This window comes from Mauremys reevesii, linkage group 5 (assembly GCF_016161935.1).
Source record: "Mauremys reevesii isolate NIE-2019 linkage group 5, ASM1616193v1, whole genome shotgun sequence".
In the NCBI taxonomy this organism is placed as follows: Eukaryota; Metazoa; Chordata; order Testudines; family Geoemydidae; genus Mauremys; species Mauremys reevesii.
In genome coordinates this window covers 14,282,772-14,305,067 of record NC_052627.1, presented here as the reverse complement: position 1 = coordinate 14,305,067, position 22,296 = coordinate 14,282,772, and the positions used below count along the sequence as shown (strand labels likewise).

General features: G+C 39.8%; 1 protein-coding gene across 7 annotated transcripts in view; it reads left to right on the top strand.

The window, feature by feature from the left end:
• Positions 1–22,296, top strand: part of RUFY3 (RUN and FYVE domain containing 3) — a 78,949-nt gene that overhangs the window by 39,715 nt on the left and 16,938 nt on the right. For 3 of the 7 annotated variants that reach the window (XM_039539539.1, XM_039539542.1, XM_039539541.1), the window contains exons 2-13: positions 2,337–2,510; positions 4,614–4,731; positions 6,723–6,824; positions 8,656–8,779; positions 9,761–9,822; positions 11,515–11,580; positions 11,682–11,751; positions 14,707–14,799; positions 15,254–15,337; positions 16,024–16,191; positions 17,782–17,879; positions 21,825–21,944. In XM_039539539.1, the coding sequence (XP_039395473.1) occupies positions 2,337–2,510; positions 4,614–4,731; positions 6,723–6,824; positions 8,656–8,779; positions 9,761–9,822; positions 11,515–11,580; positions 11,682–11,751; positions 14,707–14,799; positions 15,254–15,337; positions 16,024–16,191; positions 17,782–17,879; positions 21,825–21,944 (1,279 nt within the window). Of the gene's footprint in view, positions 1–2,336; positions 2,511–4,613; positions 4,732–6,722; positions 6,825–8,655; positions 8,780–9,760; positions 9,823–11,514; positions 11,581–11,681; positions 11,752–14,706; positions 14,800–15,253; positions 15,338–16,023; positions 16,192–17,781; positions 17,880–19,478; positions 21,737–21,804; positions 21,945–22,296 lie in introns of those variants that run through there. The other 4 variants (XM_039539543.1, XM_039539544.1, XM_039539545.1 and 1 more) reach the window with 4 other exon arrangements.

Sequence of the window (22,296 nt, the reverse complement as noted above, 5' to 3'; positions counted from 1 at the left end):
GTGCCTTACAAAGAATGGAATCCCTTGCGCTGGGGAGCTTTTAGTCTAAAATAATGAGAGTACAATTCAAATCATAACGAACACAGTGGTGGTTGATCATTACAGCTGGAAAGCTTTGCAGAAAAAATGTATTTCCAGGAATGTTTTGAAGCGGGAAAGAAGAGTGCTTAGGGACACACGTTAGTTGGCACGCAGTTCCAAGTAAAAGGAACAGCATGTAAGAAGGCAGAGAGACAAAGGAGTAGTCAATGGATGGAAAGTAGGCAGCTGGAAGGGGGAGTGTAACAGCTTATCAAGGAAGTGATGTTGGCAGGAAAGGAGTTGTGAAACACGTGATTGCTTTTCCCCCTATTAAGGCACTATCTCTGCTAAAATATAATAATTGAGGGACCCAGTTACAACAGTGAAAGTAATACTGTAGACAGGACTGAAACCCATACATGGGCTAACACTTTAGCAATCCAGATTTCCTGCATAGTGGTACGTGGCAACTTTTCGTCCTTGTCAGGGGAGAGCCATGTCATACGTAGGCTCCCTGGCTGTTCTTTTTTTATATATAAAGATTATAGTGTGGATGGTGCTCTAAAGAGATGGGCAGAGTGACAAAAAAGATACTGTTTGAATTGGCATTTTGGATGGGCTGGAAGGAGGAGAGGAAGGTAAGGGGAGGCATGAAAATAGGAAGTTTTAGTAGTTGAGGTGGGAAATAATTTGTCCATACTCTGGTTCTAGCCGTGAGAGGAGAGTCCGTCTCATAGACATTACGGTCAGAAGGGACCACGTGATCATCTAGTCTGGCCTCCTGCACATTGCAGGCCCCGGAACCTCACCCACCCACTCCCGTAATAGACCCCTAGCCTCTGGCTGAGTTACTGAAGTCTTCAAATCATGGTTTAAAGACTTCGTTACAGAAAATCCACCATTTACACTAGTTTAAACTTGCAAATGACCCATGCACCATGCTGTAGAGGAAGGCAAAAAAACCTCAGGATCTCTGCCAATCTGACCGAGGGGATAATTCTTTCCCCACCTCAAATATGGCTATCAGTTAAACCCTGAGCATGTGGGTAAGACCCACTAGGCAGATGCCTGGGAAAGAATCCTCTTTAGTAACTCAGAGTCCTCCCTTTCAAGTGTCCCATTGCCACCAGCTGGGGATTTTTGCTAGTGGCAGTTGCCAATAGGTCACATGCCATTGTAGGCTATCCCATCATACCATTTCCTCCATAAACTTGCCAAACTCAGTTTTGAAGCCAGTTAGGTTTTTTGCCCCCACTGCTCCCCTTGGAAAGCTGTTCTGGAACTGTCTTTGGTTATAAGATAAAATAAAAGGCCTGAATGCAATGGGGATGGAAAGGAGGCATCAGAAGTTAACTGCAGTTTGACTAGTTGGTGGTCACAAGAAGGATACATGTTAGTAACATTGGTGTGATGGAAAGAGTTTTGAGTGGGAAGCAACTCAGTTTGGGGTGTGTTGCAGTTGAATTAACAAGAAGACATCAGAGTTGGAGATGTGAGACAAGACAGAGGATGATAAATTGGTGGATAAATCCTTAAGAGTAAGAGGAGCATGTTTGCAAATATCAGTAGTGCTCAGAGAAAATAGGCTTTTTAAATTTTAAACAGTCTTAACTGTGTGGTGCTTTTGATTATTGTATGTGGGCTCAAACTAGAACTTGAAGGCTCAGCACAATACCACCCTGAGGCCTTGCTGTTCATATTTTGTTTTTGTATGTACAATATTTTGCTTTTTCAAAAAGATATATTCTCCTATATGTGTGTCACTTATAGTTTCTGAATTGAATTTAGAGTTCCTTGTCTTTGAGAGAAGAGCAAATTACAAGCAAAGTACTCTTGGCATTTAATTGCCTGCCCTCCTTCTATTCATTCTTTTCTGGGTGCAACAAAGGTACAACCTCCTGCCAGATTACGTGAGTCTTTAGGGCAAGTGAGGCTGCCATGACATTCAGTCATGCATTATAAGACATTAAGTAAACTATTAATGAATGTCTTCCAACACTGTTCCTTTTAAGGTTCATTTAACTAATTAAATATCAGGGCAGCCTCAGCATGTGCCTGGTTATCTTCCTGTCTGTATATAGTTTTCCAACTTTGCCAATATAGTTTTTTTTTAAAAAGCCTTTGGTCAATTCAGATAGAGAAAATTTTCCTCAACAGAAGACCTGAGTGGTGTGGCTCAGGTTAAACTGGGCCACTGCCGCTTGAAAAATGTAGCCCTTAAATTCCTTAGTTTTGAAGACCAAGGAAATAGAAAGATGATACACTGTACTTAAAATAACTCTTGTTACCAAATGCTGTCTTTTGATTTCTTATAGATCCTAATTATCTCATGGCTAATGAACGCATGAACCTGATGAATATGGCTAAACTGAGTATAAAGGGATTGATTGAATCAGCACTTAATCTGGGCAGAACACTGGACTCTGACTATGCACCTCTTCAGCAGTTCTTCGTAGTGATGGAACACTGCCTTAAACATGGCTTGAAAGGTAAGAATGTTACTGTAAATGCCTACCTGACTTCTCTATGTTGTGTATAGGGGATATGAATGCCAAGGATAGTAGTTTTCAGAATCTAACTTTTTAATTTTACCTTCCAAATCAGACTAAATAAAAGACAGATACTATATTGCTACATTTTTCTTAAGCAATGCTCTTAAAATAATGTACCAGTTTTATAGGTAAATAGTACAATCCCTTTGGAATTATGCATTGCATCCTATGTGATAAATTAATCAGTCATGATTGATGATGTTATGATGAATGCCAGAGGCATTCGTTCCCATCAGCTATTTATTCTAGTAGTAATAATGAAAAAATTGATCCTTAAGAAGCATAAGGACTGATGTCCTACAAAGACATGGTGTAAATGAAAGTGACTTCAGAATGTCCTGTGTTATGGAGTTTTGGTATGTATATAGAGTCCTTGTAGTACATAAAATAAAATGGACTGCTGCTCTAGCATACTTCTGCTTTCAAGTTAGAAACAGAAACAAACTAGTTAGGGTTTTTAAAATAACCATCCAAAAGTAACCTGAGTATAAAGCAACACAGTGTTGTCTACCCAACTCTGCAGAAAGACGGCTTCCTTGAATCGAGTGCTGTCCTTAGCTTTGGCATTAACAAATTTTGGATCAGTTTCACTGCTGCTGCTCAGAATCCTATGAATAGTTGTGAAATTGCCAGCCAAATTAATTTCATGCTGTTGCTACTTGAGAAAGCTATGAGCAAGGGTGGAGGCAGGTGTTGGGAAGAAGATATGGGAGGGGTAGAGCAGTGAGGACCCTACCCTTGTGAAGGAGTGTTGGAGGCTGAACAAGAGAGTAAAGAGACACAGTTTCCAGTAGCTAGAAGGGATGAAGTTGTTACTTATAGCATGATGCTGATCTGACAGGTGATGCCACCCCACACCCAGAAGAAAGGCCCATGACAACATCCTGGTAGAAATTCTAGCCCAGCAGCTGCTGTTGGTGAAGAGGCTAGAGTGCTCATCTGTATGTTGTTCTGGCTTTCGCAGGTGGGCCCCTAGGTACCATATTTGGTACCTGCCTTTGCTTAGGAAGTGTCTGTTTCAAGCCCTGAGCAATTGCAGTGTTCTCATACTTACTGATACCAATATCTCCTGTGCCTGAAAACATAAAAAGTAATCAGTCACACTGGGCAAGTAGTAAGTATAATTTTCTGAAACCAGAACTTTCTAGAGGTCTGGACTGGAGCACGCTCCTGTAGCAGATTGTGGCATGACTGGCACACCTGCCTCAGTTCCACCCCCTTCTCCCCCCCCACCCCCCCCAGAAATAGTCTACGGAGTCTCCCAAGTATAAAGATAGTCCTTGTATAGTTAATTTATTACAGAAGTTCCATGAACATAAATCATAACCAAGGTCCCACAACCGTAGTCCATTCAATATACAGCTCCAGCATCCTTCACCAAGCCTCGGCTCTCCAGCACAGCCCTTCCAGCTGGTGTGCAGCCCTGCTCTTCCTGATGGGAACCCTCACAGCCTCTGTGCTGGGACCATCTCTTACTCCCCCAGCCCTGTCATGGTTCCTCTGGGTCCAGGTCTCTGGCCCTGGAGGTGTCAGCGGATAAGCTGCACAGCCCTTCCAGCTGACGTGCAACCCTGCCATCAGCCCTCTCCAGCTTAGAGCCAGCAGGCAACTCCCTCTGCTGCTTGCTCCTGCCTTCAGCCTCTTCCAATTCTGGCTTGAGGACACCAGCCAGCAAACCCCTCTTGCTGCTCTCCCACCTTCAGCCTTCTCCCAGATCCCAAACATAAAGTCTGTCTTCCCAGGTAGGGCCTTCAGAAAGCTTTCTGCTCTCTGCAGCTTTCCTGAGAGACCCTCTTCTGAATGAGTCTCACCAGGGTTTCCCTGACCTTACAGCCCCCAGGTGTCACCTTGCCCTCTTAATTTGCCAAATGCAGCCCCTGCGCTAGCATGGGAGAGCTGGCCCTGCTTCATTTACTGGGCCAGACACCCTGGGTCAGTCTCACTTCTGCTTTTAGTTCCACTTAGAACAAATTTGAGAATGTATTTAAGACAGTACAGATGCAAGAGAAACTAATCGTCTATTTATATTTCTTGTTCTAGCCAAGAAGACTTTTCTGGGACAAAATAAGTCATTTTGGGGACCTCTGGAGCTGGTAGAGAAGCTTGTTCCTGAAGCTGGAGAGATCACAGCAAGTGTTAAAGATCTGCCGGGGCTTAAGTAAGTGAAATCCTGGGTATGTCTACACTTCTTCAGTAAAACACTCGCGGCTGGCCCATGTCAGCTGGCTCTGGCTCACAGGGCTCAGGCTGCGGGGCTAATGCTATCTAAAATTGCATTTACCGCACCCCCCCTCCCCCACAGCATTGCATTGTTGACTCAATACTGTAGGGTTTAATTGTAAGTAAGATATAAAAGTGAAAGCAATTAATAGGTCTTTTTCTGCAGCTTCTAACCAAAACAGGCAAAGGAATTAGCGATGGTGAGGATGTTTTCCTTTATAAAAGAGCAACGGGGCTTCCTGAACAACTGAATGCTTAGTACTGGCAATAAATGATGAAATCTGGAGGGACCAAAAACAGGCCTTACTGAATCTCTTTCACTCTAGCTCAAGAAAAGTGGCATTAAAGAGGGAGGGATTGAAAAAAGAGGGAGAACATTAGATAAGAATTTTCTGTGATACCTTGGAACACTGGAGATACAAAGGTTGATTGACTTTTTAAAATCCTTTTCTTTTAATTTAAATAAAAGGAAGACTTGGTAGTGACCAAAAAGGCAAACAAGATGTTAGATTGCATTAGGGAGACAGAATAGTTCTGGAAATAAAGTACCTTTATATTATATAGCAACCTGAGATCCTGTGTTCAGTTTTGCTTCCCCTTTTGAAAAAATATAGCAGAAATAGAAAATAACTACAGAAGTGCAACAAAAATGAACAGAGGCATAGGAGAACTGCCCCATGAGGAGGGACTAAGTATTAAGACTGCTTAGTTCAGAGAGGAGATGAATAGGCAACGTGACAGAGGTACATAAAATAACAAATCATACAAAGTGTCTCCTGTATTCATAACTGAAGCTCTAATCCTGAAAGTTGTTCCATGTGGATAGAGCCTCATGCCCCCTGATTTCACTGGAGTTCTATACAGAGTTTGCCTGCATGGTACAGCTTGTACGATCAGGGTGCATTATTTACCTTTTCCTTTTATAAAAGAACAAGGGGATAAACAATAAAATTAATAGGCAACAAAATTGAAACAGATTAACCAAAGAACTCCAACCTTTGTACACATGTAAACTGATGGCACAAAATATTACAAAGGCCCAGAGCACTGTAGCATTAAAAAAGAAAACATACAAGGATAACAAAAATATCTTAGGTTACACTATCTGGAATAAGAAAATTAAGTCCTCCACATGCTTCATGATACAAGCCAGTTGACTAAGTGCTGGGAGGTGAAAAATAATTTCCCTCTAATCATGCTACTGTTTATATGGGGGATTTACACCTTCCTTTGAAGCATTGGCCACTGGCTGCTCTGCAGCATATCAGACTAGGTGAGCCATTGCTCTGATCCAGCATGTCAGTTTCTACATTTCTAAAACAGTGTACGTTCCACTTGCTGGCCAAAATGGGCGAAGGAGGAAAGTGTGAAAGATTAACTATCTGAACCATAAAACATTCTTGTTTGATATGTTCAGAACTTCACCTAGCATTGAGAGATCCATATTTAATCAGTACTCCAACTCCCCTGTTTAGCTCTTCAGTAGGCTGAGGATTAGCTACCTGAGAAAGGTTTGGGCACCCACACTGTGTTAAAGTCCAGAATGAATGTGGCTGAATTGTTCTATTAACTTGCCTAGTATAACAATTGCGTTTGACCCATTTCTATATCCATGCCCCATTCCTTGATTTCTCCAAATGTTTCCCATAATCTTTGTCTAGATAAGTACTGCTAGCTCTCTGCAGAAACAGCATCCAAGAGGAGTAAAAGGGGAAGATGGGAAATAGAAGAAAAAGACAAATGATTGCATGGATAAACACTGTATGTGGACACAAATTTCCACCTACAGTAATTGCTTAAAGCTGCACCTTTGAGATATTGTGTAGATTGCAGAGATTGCAAGCAGAGTAAGACATTCAAGCTTTGGGTGAATATATGTGTTTTATAATATGTGAGTAATTTCTTTGTTTTGGTTCTGGGCTTTGGTAGGACGCCTGCGGGTAGAGGAAGAGCCTGGCTTCGCCTGGCCTTAATGCAGAAGAAGCTTTCAGAATACATGAAAGCTTTGATTAACAGAAAGGATCTTCTCAGGTGAGCAATTCTTTCTCTCTTGAATCTGAGAGTTTCGTTTCATTCTCTGTCCTCAAGTGATGTAGGTCCATTGCACTCAAAGGGCATTTTATAATGCTTTTTTTTATTACTCTGCAACACTGGAGTAACAGTTGTACTTGTACTTCTGGTTTGGGACAGTGGCACTGGTGAAATCTAGAGCTTGTTTTGAGAGATGGGGAACTGTTCAGCTTTCTGCTTGCAATGTAAAAGCCATTGTCTTCCACTGTTATAGCAGCATGCAAAAGATCCAGACGTTTCATTTATTATAAACAGTGCTGTAACACAGGTAACTGGAGTAAGGGGTCTGTATTGTGGGGAGGCAGTGTTGTTCAGTGGATAGGGCACAGGGCTTTTGGCATGTCACTTCACTTCTCTGTACCTCTGTTTCCCCATCCATAAAGTGGAAATTGTCACAGGGTGCGCCACTCACTGCTCATCTGGCGCCACCTCCTGGTCCCTCTTGGGATTAGCTCTCGAGGTCGATGCCCCTTCTGTGGTTTGCATGCCATCGCTCCATCTATCTCTGGTCTGCAGGTCCTCTCTCTCTTCAGGAACCTTAGTGTTGTCCTCTTCTTGACTCAGCCCTCCATCTAGGTCACTCAGCGTTTCCCCCCACCATTCTGGGGTACAGTCCTGCAATTCTCTGTCACTCCCACAGTGACCCAGGCAGTCTTCCCATTCATTGCCTCTTTAGTGCCACTTCCCCAGTGGCGGGTAGGACACCCAGGCCCACCCTCTACTCCAGCTTCCAGCCAGGGAACCCTACAACACACAGCCAAAATCTGCTCAGTCCCCAACCTTGCTGCATACTCCCTGGGATGCTTCCTACTCGTGTGCCTCACCCTTCCTTCTCCCAGGGAGCAATGCTGGCTATACACCTCTGCAGCCTCCAAACACTCCTCCCAGGAGTGACTGCCCTTTCCCAGCAGCCCAGCCCCGTCTGTTGCCAGCTTCCTGACTTTGTAGGCCCTGCCTCTTCCTTCCCAGCTGAGCCTGTTTACAATCCATCCCTGCTCCCTGTCTCTTCCTCCAGGTGCAGGCTATGGAGTTATTAGGCCTACGTGGTCACCCCATCACAGCAATAATGATACTCTGTGAAGTGCTGTGAGATCTATGGATGAAAAGTGCTAAGTAGTATTGCATAATTGCATGCCTGTTTTTCTTTGTTATGAGGTTTTAGTGTTTTTGGCTTTATGAATATTCATTTTTTAATTCCTTCAGTTATCTTGAGCGGGGGTGGAGAAGCTTGAAATTACCACTAGGGAAATGTAGGGTGATCTATTGTCAGAGTGGAGGTTTATAACAGAGAAAAATTAGGATATGCAACTTTTTTAAAGTTTAATATTAGCTTATCATTCATGGCTCTTTTGCTTTTAATTTGAAAAATAAATGAGTGATATATTACATCAGTCAAAGCTGGAAACCCGAGACCTGTCTGCAGTAACTTACCATGTGCAGGACATGCCTACAGAGCTATCAAGCCTCCTTTATGTTGGGCCTTTGTCTCACATTCATGGCTTAGCAAGTTGAGAGATCGTCCTTTCTAGAGCTCTCTCAGGTCAGAGCAGCAGTATGTTGATAGAGCCATGTACAGCTGATGTATAGACTGTCCGCTAGCAGCTGGCCGTCTAACCAGGTACGAGGGGAGGGTGTTAACACTTCATTGTTGTCTTATAAGATCACAGGGCAGGAGTGTAGTGGGTAATGGAGCTCATGCCAATTTATCTGTAAGTGTCTCTTCAAACTCCAACTTGTTTTTTAAAGATTTTAGTCATGTAACACTTACTGTCTCTTTTGGTGCATCTTGCAGTGAATTTTACGAGCCTAATGCTCTCATAATGGAAGAGGAAGGTCACATAATTGCTGGCCTCCTAGTAGGGTTGAATGTCATTGATGCAAACTTCTGCATGAAAGGAGAAGACTTGGATTCACAGGTATTGGATATTATTAATCATAATATCTAGCTGTAATAAGTGTTTCTGGGATGAATTGCACTCACCAAAATTATGCTGGTTTTTGATTGTATAGTTTTAGATTATACCAATTAGTTAAACAAAGGGAATACTGTAAGTATTTGCTTCTGGGATTGTATTGGCTCCAAATGGTAACACTGGGTTTTGCAGGATAAAAAGTGTGTGTGTCTTATTTGCTGGTTTTTTGTTTTTTTTCCTACTGGTTCCTCCTACTTAATATTTGCCGTTGGAGGTGAACCTTTTGTACTTGGTTTCTACATTTAGATGTAACATCTTTTTTACATAGAAGTGCTGACAGAACACTTTCCGTGGCTACCTGCTGTGCAGCAATGATCTGTCTCTACACTGGCAGAGTGCCACTGCCTCTGTTCCCTTGGTTCTTTTTTTTTTTTTTTAAATGACCAGCCTGAGAGACCATCCCTTCTGTTTCTCTTTGCTGCTGCTCCTCATTGTGATTTGCATACCGGCTGCAAACAGCAGAGTGAAACTTATTACATGGCAAAGGAGGAGGAAGTGAAAACTGAGAAATGAAGCTGGAGAAGAGAACTAAAAAGAAGGGGGGAATGCTGCTCTGACCGGGCTCAGGAGTATTAGTTTTTCGAAAAGCGTATGTCAGGAAATCGTTTATAGCTGTTAACAGAAGGGAAGTAAGTTAACATGCATGTCTGATTCGGCTTACGTAGCTGGTGTGTATAGGAGTGTGTTGATCAAGATCTGCTGTCCTTCCCTCCTTCCAGTACTCCACTTACATTACAAAGGGTAGCAACTTGACCTTCTGCTTGAGCTCATCCTTGTTTTGATCAGTTCTGGGTAGATTGTTGGTATAATGGATTTACTGAGCTTACAAACACACCAATGACACTGAAATTGTGTAGCTAAAAAGAGTAATATTTAGGAAGAGTTATACAGCCATATGTAAAATACTAAAATCTTCCTTTGTAGGTTGGAGTTATTGATTTTTCAATGTACTTGAAGGACACCAACAGCAGTAAGGGCAATGAAGGGTAAGTACAAAGGGAAACTTGTCCCTTTTTTTTTTTTCTGGGGGGGGTGTTAATTTGGTTTTTGAGTAGTATTGCAAGTTGCCCCATAATCCTGTAGTTTTAATTAAAACACTGCAGTCATGCTGAATTCCATTTTTGTTCTAATTGTAGTTCTGGGATGGAATTCAGAAAGCTAACACAGGAAAGAACAGGAAAGTATCCAGAATCTCAGGGTCCAGGGGTTGCTTTTATTGACCTAACCAGCAATTAAATCGGAGGACATTTTACAAAGCAAAAAGGCACAGCAATCAAACTTGTGGTGGGCCATTTTCTAGAGCTCTTTCAGTTTAAGAGCTGCGTGGTTTGGGATTTTCTTTTTCCAAACAATTACATGACCAGTAAAAGTGTCTTCAATCTCTAGCATCATAGGGGGATATATAAGAAATCCCCCACTGCATAAATGAACCAGAATGTACTTATCGGATTAGTTTGAGTTCTTGTACCTGCATATATTCAAGTAGATGTATAACACTGTATAGGAACAGGAGATGGAAAAATACAGGACTATATAATACATACAAATATGACTTGCTGTAGTTCTGAAATACATTAACTCCTCTTCTTCATTGATCAGAAGTTCTATCATTTTCCATTCATTTGGTGTTACCTTGGTTCATCAGAGTGAAGTAGTTTACACTTTCCTCTTGTATTTGTCATTTTTGAAAATTAATTTGGTTTTATTTAACTTTTCATGCTGGAAATGCATGAAACAAAGTCTGGTTTCAGCTTTTGTTGAGTGGATCGTAGGGGGATGACTTTGTTTTGTTAAGCTTGAAGGCAGTACACAGAACAATACTGGTACTTGTTTATTTGTATTTTCTCTTGCTAATCAAAATGTCTTCCTTGATTGGGCATTCAGTTGTGCAAATTATACAAACTTTGTCCTGCTAAAGGTTGTACTGACTTGTCCGAAGTCAAGGGCTGTAACTAATTTATATAAAGGCACAGATTACAACTGCTCTCATCTTTCAATATATGTATGTGTCACATGGAGGAATTCACGCTCAGTCCTGTAGACTCCATCGCAATCCAAATAGCCTTCTTCTCAGGTACGGATAGTTCTTAGATAGCAATGTTGTCTGCGCTGACCTGTCTACTCTGAGAACTTTAAAGATGAATATCCTTGACTAGAATCTGAAGTTGAGAGATGGGAGCAAAGAGAAATGTTTTCTCTTTCTCCTCTCCCCTTCATCTGCTGAATGATCCCTCTCTATATTCTTCTTTTGGCCCCATATAAGCATTTTGAAGTGACAGCATGCCTGTGTTCCCTCTGCCTCAGACAGCCCCATTCATCATGGAACCACTTTAGGCTCCATGCTAGGAATCCCTCCCACTTCAGCGACAACCGAAATAGGTCAAGATGGAGGGGACATTCTTGGTAGGGAAGGTTGGATGAGGTAGAACTAGCTCTTCCTGGTAGTCCTGGCCTTTCTTCCCAATGGTAAGAGACCTTCCTTTCTGTAAAGAACAATTGCCTCCTTAGAGGCCTCAGGAAACACCACAGAACTGACCAGTATCTGAAGGATTAAAGATGAGCTGGCTATGGCCTGAGCTTTAGCCATTCCTATAGTCCCATGAGACAATCGTTGCTTGTAGGTTGGCAGAGAACTGTATATCAGGAAGCACTGACTATTCACTGTGTCTGTTTTTCAGAGATGGTCAGATAACTGCTATTCTGGACCAGAAAAATTATGTAGAAGAACTCAATAGACACTTAAGGTAATAAGTTCTTTTCTCTTATGGTATGATCTAAGAGACATAGAATGGTTGTTATATTTATTTTTCAAGTAACCAGTAGCTTTTTCTCTTTAATTTGACAGTGCCACTGTAAACAATCTGCAGGCAAAGGTGGATGCTTTAGAAAAATCCAACACTAAACTTACTGAAGAGGTAGGTGTAACAGAAAAGGGGTGCATCTTCATTGCCCTGTGAAATCCTGAATTAAGGCAGAAGCAATACCTGATTCCTGAATTAAGTTATAATGACTGATGTCTGTTAAAGGTGAACTGGAAAGTTGAAATGAAAACTGAGTTAAGCACAGGGTTGTGTTGTTTGTTGCCACTAACTAGGCATGAAGGACCCTCCACAAAAGAATGCTTTTTTTTAAATTAACTATTTAAAAAAATACTTTTCTCCTCTCTGAAATCTTATTGATACTTTCCGCTTATTGGAAGGCATCAGAATGTGTCCCAGAATGGATTGTATGAGACATCTTGGCTTGCCACCACACAACATTTTGATTAAAAAACAAAACAGAATGATACAAAATTATCATGGTACACATTAAATGGATTAAAAGCTGACTAACTGATAGGTCTCAAAATGTAATTGTAAATGGAGAATCCTCAAGCAGGTGTGTTTCTAGTGGGGTCTCACATGGATCAGTTGCAGGCCTTTTGCTATTTAGCCTTTTTTTTTTTTTTAAATGACCTGGAAAATAAATCATAAAATCATCACTGATAAGGTTTGCAGATGACCCAAAAATTGGGGGAGTAGTAGATAATGAAGAGGACAGGTCACTGATAAAGAGTGATCTGAATCACTTGGTAAGCTGGTCACAAGCAAACAAAGTGTTTTAATGTGGTCAAATACAAAAGTATCTAGGAACAAAGAACGTAGACCATGCTTACAGGACAGAGGACTCTATTTTTGGAAGCAGAAACTCTGAACAAGATGTGAGGGTCATAGTGTATAATCTGATGAACATGAGCTACCAGTGTGAGACTGTGGCCAAAAGGGCTTATATGATCCTTGCATGTGTAAACAGGGGAATCTCAAGTAGGAGTAGAGAGGCTATTTTACTCCTCTGAATTTGCACTGGTGCAACTGCTGCTGGAATAAAATATCCAGTACCGGTGTTCACAATTAAAGAAGGTTGTTCAGTGAGTGAGAGTTCAAAGAAGGAGCCACAAGAATGATTAAAGGATTAGAAAACATGACTTAGACTTGAGTTCCTCAATCTATCACCATATTTAGCTTAATGAAGTGAAGGTTAAGGAGTGACTTGATCATAGTCTGTCAGTACCTAGGTGAAGTACAAATTGTGGATGATGGGCTCTTCAGTCTAACAAACAAAAAGGTTTGATAAGATCCAACGGTTGGAAGTCAAAACTAGACCCATCCAGACTGGAAATAAGGTATACATTTTTAAAGGTGAAGGTAATTTAGTCACTGGATCAATTTATCAAAGATTGTGGTAGATTTTCCATCACTAGCAACTTTTAAATCAAGATTGGATCTTTTTCTGAAAGATTCTCTCTTGTTCAAACAGGAATTATTTGGGGAAAGTTCTATGGCCTGTGTTATACAGGAGGTCAGTCTAGGTGCTCTCAATGGTCCATTCTGGCCTTGGAACCTGTGAATCTATGAATATCTTCAGTGAACTGGGAATTTATGAAAAATTTTCAGAGGATGTTTGTTTAAAAATGTATTTCTTTGGTAAATATCTGCTTCTGTATCGGCTTTTCCTTGGTGTTGTCATAGTGTATGTTGAAATGTAAAGATGACTTTTCCCTGTATCTGCTCAAAATTTGCTGAATATAAATAAAAATGTCACTCTGCAGAAAACGCCCACAGACTGGTCACTTACGTCAGTCAATACACAAATCTAGATATAACTTTTTTTTCTTTTCCATTTTTGCTTTGTAGTTCACCTTAAAGCCAGAAATGCATTCTAATCTTTCCCATTCTATGACAGGCCTCCTGTATGACTTTGGACAAGTCAGTTAATCTCTTTGCCTCAGTTTCCCATGTAAAATAGGGAATAATGAGTTTGAACTCTTGTCTCTTTTGTCTGTTTAGATTAGGAGCTCTTTGGGATGTAGACTCTCTCTTAGCACAAGGGGGGTCTGATATTAATTAGGATCTCTAGGTGCTATGATAATAAAGATGAAAATATCTCTGGAAAAGGACTGTAATGGCCTTACATTTTTCATGTTTTGCTCACTCCAGATACCTTTATATATCTGGTTAGTGAACAGTTCCAAAGATACATATTCAGATGGTCCTGGTACAAATGTAAAAAGTTTTGCAGTCTCTCCTCTGGCATCCAATTTCACTAGTAGATCTGACTGGATCTACTCACCTGGGTAAGGAAGAAAAGTTTTGTTATATTGTGCAATTAAAAATTGAGTACTTTAAAAGGCAGCCTGATTATGCTGCTGTTTTTAGTTATACTGTAATAAATGGCCTTTTGTTTAAAGCCTGCAAAATTCATATGCTGTGCTAAGCAAACATATTCATGTCTCCTACCAAATTGATTGCAGTACTTATCAAAGTATTTGTTTGTTTTCTGGTCACTCAGTGGAGTTTCCATACTGGTTAAAGTAATAACTGACATTGTAACAACTCTGCCCACCAAAACTATTTGCGGCACGTAGCTAATTAATTGTGTTGCATGTCATATCAATTCATGCATTTTGCATGAATTGTACAAAAGAATTATGGTCCTGTCAGGATCTTTTTTATCCAGTTTTGTCACACAATGAAACCACTCAACTAACATCTTGCCATGTCATTGAGCTTTTGTTGAGTGGAGGAGGTTACATAAGTTATGATTTACAAAGTAATTCGCTATATGGAAAAGCTTTTCCAAGTTACTTTGGTTTGCTTCTGTATTAAAATAAGTAATTTGTTGGCCATGGATGTCTTTCTCCCAGGAATTCCAGCATGGAGTAGGACAAGGAACCACTGCCCCAAATAGGCCTATTAAGATTCTCATATCGCACCCATCACTGTCTTAGCTGAGTGCCTGAGCACGTTGGTATCCAAGTAGTGTAAATAGCTGTCCAACCAGCCAAGTGAAACATCTGCGTCTAAGTTACAAGTCTCTGGTTTTGTTTACAGCTTGCAGTTGCAAACAACAGGATTATAACACTGCAAGAAGAGATGGAACGAGTTAAAGAAGAAAGTTCTTACCTCTTGGAAAGTAATCGTAAGGTCAGTGTGTGTTATGAATCTATTTTTTTTTAAAGTGGAACTCTCACTTACTTGTGCCATTGGCATGCTCATTACTCAAGCCCATCTTTTTTTCTACAATCAAGGGGAACTCCATAGAACTGTTTCAAAGATTTTACTTAACCAGATAAAAGATATTGGTATCCACTACAGAATCTATTTCTACTTTTTGAAATTATAAAGATATTTCATCAGATTTTATAAATTGTTCATACTTAAAATCCTATTATATACATCCTGCAGATGGCTAGACTGATTATACATGATTGCATTAAATAACGCGTGTTGGCGGAGGGAAATAGTAATGTCACAAGGATGTTACTTCTGTATTAACTTAATGAAGACTGTCGATGTTTGAAAACGGCAGAAGCAAATCAACAAATATGAGGATTCTGATAGTTTGATTGCCATCTGATTTGTTCTCTGTTAACTCTAGGTAACTAAGCAAGACAGAACTGCAGATGGACTTGCACTGAGTGAAGCACGGAAACAGTTAAAGGAGGAGACTCAGCTACGGCTGGTAAGCTTGGTCTAAACTCAGAATTCGGTAAAGTATTATGTTTTATATAGTCATTCATTGTCTAACAATTACCTTTTGCAAAGGGTATGTGTTATGGTCCAAGATGCAAGTAAGGGTGATAGTATTCCAAAATACCTTGCTTAATAACCATTAATAACTTTGCGTAATAACTTCATTTTGTTTTAAAACAATCTACCAGAAGTAATTTTCCTGCTTCACAGCAGAATACTTACCAGATTTGGGTCAACATCACACAAAACATGCATCGAGCTTCTGTTTTTGTATTTAAGAAATTTAAATGATATCCTTGAGCCTACAGCATGGACACCTGTCAACTATTGTTACACAGCACATGGGATAAGGGTGGGGGAAATGGTTGAAAGGGGTATTCTTGTGAAATAAGAGGTCTACAAACATTTCACTAATGAAAAATATAAATTTGGCCCAAATAGTTTTCTGATTGGTTGCCAGTGAAGCCATATACATAGCTATAGTACTTGGCTGTTATGGCATCTGTTTTCCTTTATTTAGTTTCTAAATTCTATTTATAGTGGCAATAGGATGTTTGTAGTGCCACATGATTAATAGTATGTGTTGATGGGGGTGGAGGGCAGGGTGGATTATCACACATTAGTTCAGTCATGTTCTAATCAGACTTGTTATAAAATATAATGTGTATGTTTCAGGATGTAGAAAAAGAACTAGAGGTGCAGATTGGAATGAGACAAGAGATGGAGCTGGCCATGAAGATGCTGGAAAAAGACGTTTGTGAGAAGCAGGATGCACTTGTGGCACTCAGACAGCAACTAGATGATCTCAGGGCACTAAAGCATGAACTCTCTTTCAAGCTGCAGGTAGGGAAGGAAGCCAATGAAATGAAATGGTCTCTTTGTAGATATGGCATGTAGGAACCAACTAGACTACTTTTTTTTCTTATCAGAAAGTCATTTGTGAGGGAAGAAGAGGATCACTTGTATACCTTTTATTTTCCTCCCTGCCCCATCCTTCCCCATCTCCTAATCTCACTATGGATTCCATTTGATTCCTTCTACGCTCAGCCTGCATTGAGGCTAACCTTTCTAACTGAGGAAAGCTGAACATGACTTGGTCCAGAAGCAGTAGATTCTGTAGAAAGTCAGTCTGTTCTTGGATCCTTCATGTAGTCGTGTGGTTTGCCAGCACTACAAGGCTGGCTCATACCTTTTTAAAATAAAAAATGGTCACCAGATGCAGGGACTTATGAGGAAAAAGCATCCCATGATATCTAAACACTTATCTGTTCAATAGTAGGACAGTAATTTTCCCCTAATACATGGCTGTTTTGAGAGTTGTTGGATAAGGATGTCGCAGCAGCATGCTCCCAATCATCTGATATTGTTTTTGAAGCAGCTTGCATAGGTGGTCAGTATTCAGTGGTTCCACTTCTGTTCCCGCCTTAACATGCTAGAAACTAAGGAGATGGATCTTTACAATACTTATGGGAGATGGTGGGCAAGCTCCCTTTCTGCTGCATTTCACTTTTATTAGTGCAAATAACTGTATAACAGTGTGTAAGCTCCTTTCTCTAGACTGGAGCACAAGTTTTAAGTAACTTTAGAAGCAAGGATGACACAGCACCATTTTCAGAATCCGTAGCCTCTGGTTTTACCTCCTAATTTCATTTGCCAATTTAGACTTGGGCTGTCCTCAATCACAGCCTATATGAAGTTTCCTTTTGTGTTCTCTACTGTAACACGCAAGGTATCACTTGCTATGGTATATAATGATAAAATGAAATCATTTGTACTGGTTACCATGGACAGAGACAGGGTTTCAAAATCATAGTCCTTATAACTTCTGCTTCTAGAGGACCGCCTGCAGCATAAGCGAAGTCAGTTCTAAAGAAAAGCTCTAACGACCAAACCTAAAAGTAAATATATAACTGTAAAACCCACGTATTTATAAAAACAAAACCATGATAGCATCTATCTAGTAAAATCTATTATTTTAATGTATACAGTTTCACTTGTCACTGAAATTCACTAGAACAGACTACTCAGACAAAACCAGACAGCTAATGCCCAGAGAAATAAGTATTCAACTTAATTTCAAAACCATAAATAGATTTCGCTGCCAGACAGTTGACAGTTCAGGCAACTGGCACTCTTGTGCCACACAATTGATGGCGTAGTATTGATGCTCCATCAGTTGATACTACGTCAATCTATGCCATGTGGTTCAGATATGATACTTTATATATAAAATAAAATTGTTTGTTTACTTACTCAGTTACCAGGACATGGGGAAATGCTTGTCCCCACTGTTAATCTTTGCTTCCGATCTTTGCCCTTTGGATCACTCCTTCTTACTTGTTTTAGTATCACCAATTCCATTTCATTTTCCAATGTAGTTTATTTCATATTTACCACTGCTTACTGAAGACATTAGGTAACTTTCCTTTCCAGAGTTCAGACCTGGGAGTGAAACAGAGGAGTGAATTAAACAGCCGTTTGGAGGAGAAGACAAATCAGATGGCTGCTACTATTAAACAGCTTGAACACAGGTAAAAATGAAATTGGTTTATTGCAAAATATAAATGTCTCCCTGTGGTGTGTGGTATACTTTTGCAGGTGCTAAAAATGCATATTTTTATATAAACTTGTTACACAGAGCTAAACAAATATCCCAGACACGCCAAGTGCTATTTCTAAGAGTCCTTTATAGATATTTTTTGAAACGTTAATATTATCTGAGTTGCATTCAGTGACCTAGGCCTGCTTTCATTGAAGTCTGGGGCAAAATTTCCATTGACTAGCATGGGAGCGGAACTGGGCATTACAGCAGTGGGCCCAATCCTACTGCTTTTACTCACCTGAACAGTCCCATGGAAGTAAGTGGAACTATTCAGATGAATAGAGAGAGCAGGACTCGGCCCTATAGCAGTAGTTCCGTGATAGACTGATAGCTAGGACGTGTTTTGTGTGCTCAGGAAAATCCTCCATAAATGAGAACATCCTGCTAAAATATCAATTATTGTAGATGCTTGTTTTATACACACAAACAGAGCATACATATATAAAAGCTAATTATTGGAATCCTTGTCAGCATTGTTGTATGTGAAGATGGAACACTGGGTAATGAATTGCCTATTGTTAATTTAAATAGGTCTGTACAGCACCACTAACACTGTACAAATGGATGACTCACAGAAGCATACAGTCTATATTAGACACAAGATGGGAGGGATGGCAATACAGTAGAGGGGGCATGAAGGACAAGGATTACAACAGTCAGCGCTGAAATAGGCTTATTGTTACATAAGACTCTAGTTCTGTTTTTAAAACTATCCTATATTAAAATTGGAACGTCCATCTCCATGAAAACTGAGACCCATGTTTGTTTCTGGGAGGTCTGAAGTGCAAGAAAGCACAGTGAAACTAACTTGGGGGGTGGGACTGGAGAGGACTATTTCTGGCACTAGGAGCTAGCAGAGGTGGCGGGTGGGAACAATATCTCTTAGTTCCATGAGCGCACATTCTCAAACACCTATCCTAGTGAGACAGTGCTGACAACCCACTACCAACTCCCGCATAATTGGGATGGACTTTGAGGTCAGACGTAAAACCGCTCACTCCCAGAAGAGGATCTCAGGGAGTTGCATTCCTTTTTCGTTAACATCTTTGGAGCTGAGCCTCTTATAGTTGCGTTCACAAAGGGTTCAGCTGGTGTGACTTGACTTCAAATGGAACTGTACTTATTTAGTCCAAAATGTCTCCACCTATGCATCCATCCCCTTGTTATGATCCTAAATGATACTAGCGGGCATGAGAGGTGCATTTCCTAAAGATAAATGCTGTTTCACTTGGAAATAATAAAGACAGAAGTAAGGGGAATAGTTATGATGTTTTTATAATTATTACCTTATTCAGTAAAAGGATGATTATTGTAGTGTGTGTAACTTTCATCAAATTCTTCTGAGATGGTGTGTTTCTGTAGTCTTTTGAGTGGCTCTTTGAGAAATGTTTTCCCTTTCATAATTTATACAGACATATTGTATTGAATGTATGACAATAACTGTTCAGTTAACTGATCTGAACTTTTCTCTTACTGATTTTTTTTTTCCATTTCCCCCCACATCATCATTCTGACATTTTTCATATAGTGAAAAGGATTTGGTGAAACAGGCAAAAGCCTTAAATAGTGCAGCAAACAAACTGATTCATAAGCACCATTAGGCATTTTTGCAACTGGTCACCTCACAACTCTGACATTGAAACTTAGTTATGAGGGGGAAAACCTTAAGAATAGTTAAAAGCAACTATTAAAATGTTAATTGTCATTTAAAGTTGATTTGGAATTTGCTGATTTTTTAAAACCTTTGGGCTTTTTTTCAGAGATAGAAAATTTGGTAGAAGCTCCCTAATTTGCCATATAAACTTTTGTTAAACTACAGAGGAGTTGGCCAATAAATACACAAGGAAAGCTTAAGGAATGAGAGATTTGTGGCTCTGTACATACCTTTGATACGTACTGTATACAGCACAAGTCTTCAACATGAATGGGTATTAGATGTGTGGTTCTATGCCAATATCCGATTGGCCAGTTCTGGGGAAGCCAAATTAGTTTTCTCTGTTACCCAGTTATGAAGTAGACAAAGAAAATGTGTCCCTGGAAGTAGTTGAAAGTAGTTTGTGTGTGTGTATTCCCAACCATTACCCTTTCACTTTTGTTCTTTGGGTTTAACCCCAAAACAAGGACAAATGGGCGTTACATCTTAATATTTTGTCACCGTGAAGATCCAGTCCTTGTTAAGCAAGACTACTTGCAACATTTTTGCCTTAGTGACTTGGGGTGGGGAGGTAAATCAACCATAGATTCCTTTAAACTTCATGAAGACAAAATTAGTAACTAGATGTCTTAGAGTAACGTTACAGTAGAACCTCCTTATCTTTTCATTGCCTTCTACCTCTGCCATAATTCCTTCTAGAAATATACTGCAGTTCTTCCTAACTGAAGGAAGCTGAGGAGAGACCGTTGTTTTGTTGGTCTCTCCTCTTCCTAGAAAAGGAATAGTTACACATTTTACAAAAATATTCCGCTCTTTATACTTTGCGGTTTAAAAAAAAAGAGAGAGAGAGAGGAAGGAGTGGAACAAGTAGTAGGTTTTTTGCTGGCCAGTCCTTGTCTCAGAGTAGCTAGCCTATAACAAATAAAACAAAATAGCTGCCTTTCACTGTTACACTTGTTACATTTGCTTCTAAGTTTCTGTTGCTTGATACAAATAGAGAATTTGCTGAGAGTTCTGGCAAAATAATGAAAGACCAACTAAAGCTTAGAAATGGTTCTGAATAGGAAAAATAATCATAAGCTTAACATCTCACTTCAAATTTTTTAAAACTGTAGATTGAAATATTGTAAGTTAGTGTCCTCTTCCCTATGGTCGCAAGAGGTCACCATGCTGGTCCCATGCAGGCTTTAGGGTGTAAATAATTCTATAAATACTTTGCTTCAAGAAATCAAGGTTTTTTTTCCCCCTGTGTTTAATAGTTTTTTTTTGTCCTTGTGAATTGCTCGCAAAAATGCTGTCTCATGTAAATTTCCCACTCTGTCATGTAGAATAGGACTCCTTGACACGTAGTGGGAGACTTATATGACCGTCATGCAGCTGAAAAAATTATTAATTCGCACTGGACACACTTAAAAATCTGTGAGGCGCAATCTTGCCCTCCAATACACAAGTGGGTATCACCCCTTAGCTTGTAAAATTGATGTGCACAATGGCAGACTCCCTGGAAAACAAGTATTAAGTATTTGAGGCTGGCTATTGAGTCACATGTTTGAAAACACAAAATGAACCTTGTGACCTTTTATTCTGAACTCATTTGAATTATCTGCAGAATAAAAGCTTTCATCCGGGTATCCAAATGGCTAGTTAGGATTGTTACAACCCCCTGCCAAATTCTTCTTGTGGACAATAAACTTTCTCCTATCACAGCAATGCTATAGTAGGATTGAAGACTTAAATATCTAGCAACATGTCGAAAAATTGATCCAGAGTATAGGTTGCTGTGGTGTAAATGCCTGTGTGCTTAATCTGATGTGATAGTTGTGGAAGAGACCAGGAAAATGCACTAATTCTAAATATAGTAGATAACCTATGTTGCAAGTTCCAGTTACATGTGTAAAGCTGAAATGTAACGTACATTAAAATAAAATTTGACTTAAAATTCTGTGTACCTGAGGTTTGCTTTGAATATGGATAAAATGTTTTGTTTATCATCTAATAGCTGTAAACTGTAGTAATAGAATAAAAAAACATTGAAAATCAGAGTTTCTTCTGCCTGGTTCACCTACATTTTGTCTTTCTTTAGAATATTTTCATCCTTTCCCTTGTTTTACCATACAATTTGTTTTCCTTTTTTGGGTTTATTTTTGTTTGTTTAAATTCAGTCTTCCTCCCCACCATGGCTTTTGTTTTTTATCACAAGTTCATGTGGCTCAAATCCAGATTGCGACAGGCAGAGAGAGAACGTCAGTCCGCTGAGGGGGACAACCGGCTCTTCAAGCAGGAATTTGGTGAAAAGATCAACAGTCTTCAGATAGAAGTGGAACAGCTCACCAAGCAGCGGTGAAGACAGTTTTCTAATGTACTTATTGGGTGTGCTTTCTCTGCCAGGTCAGAAATGTCTGGGAAAACCCATAGTAAATGGGGGAGTGTGTTTATCCTAAACACAAACAGAGTAACCTTAGAATGGGGAAGTGCTTTGATATGTTGTGGACCAAATTTTCAAATGTGGACATCTGAGTTGCAACTGCATTTTTTTAAAACCTTAATACTTTTAAAGAAAATTACAAAATACATAATCAGGAAAAATGACAAGAATAGTACAAGTCTAGTGCACCATCAAACACTAAAAAGAAAAATCTTGTTACAAAAACAGTCTGTGGAACACCATGGGTGGAAATTAAATATAAAAATG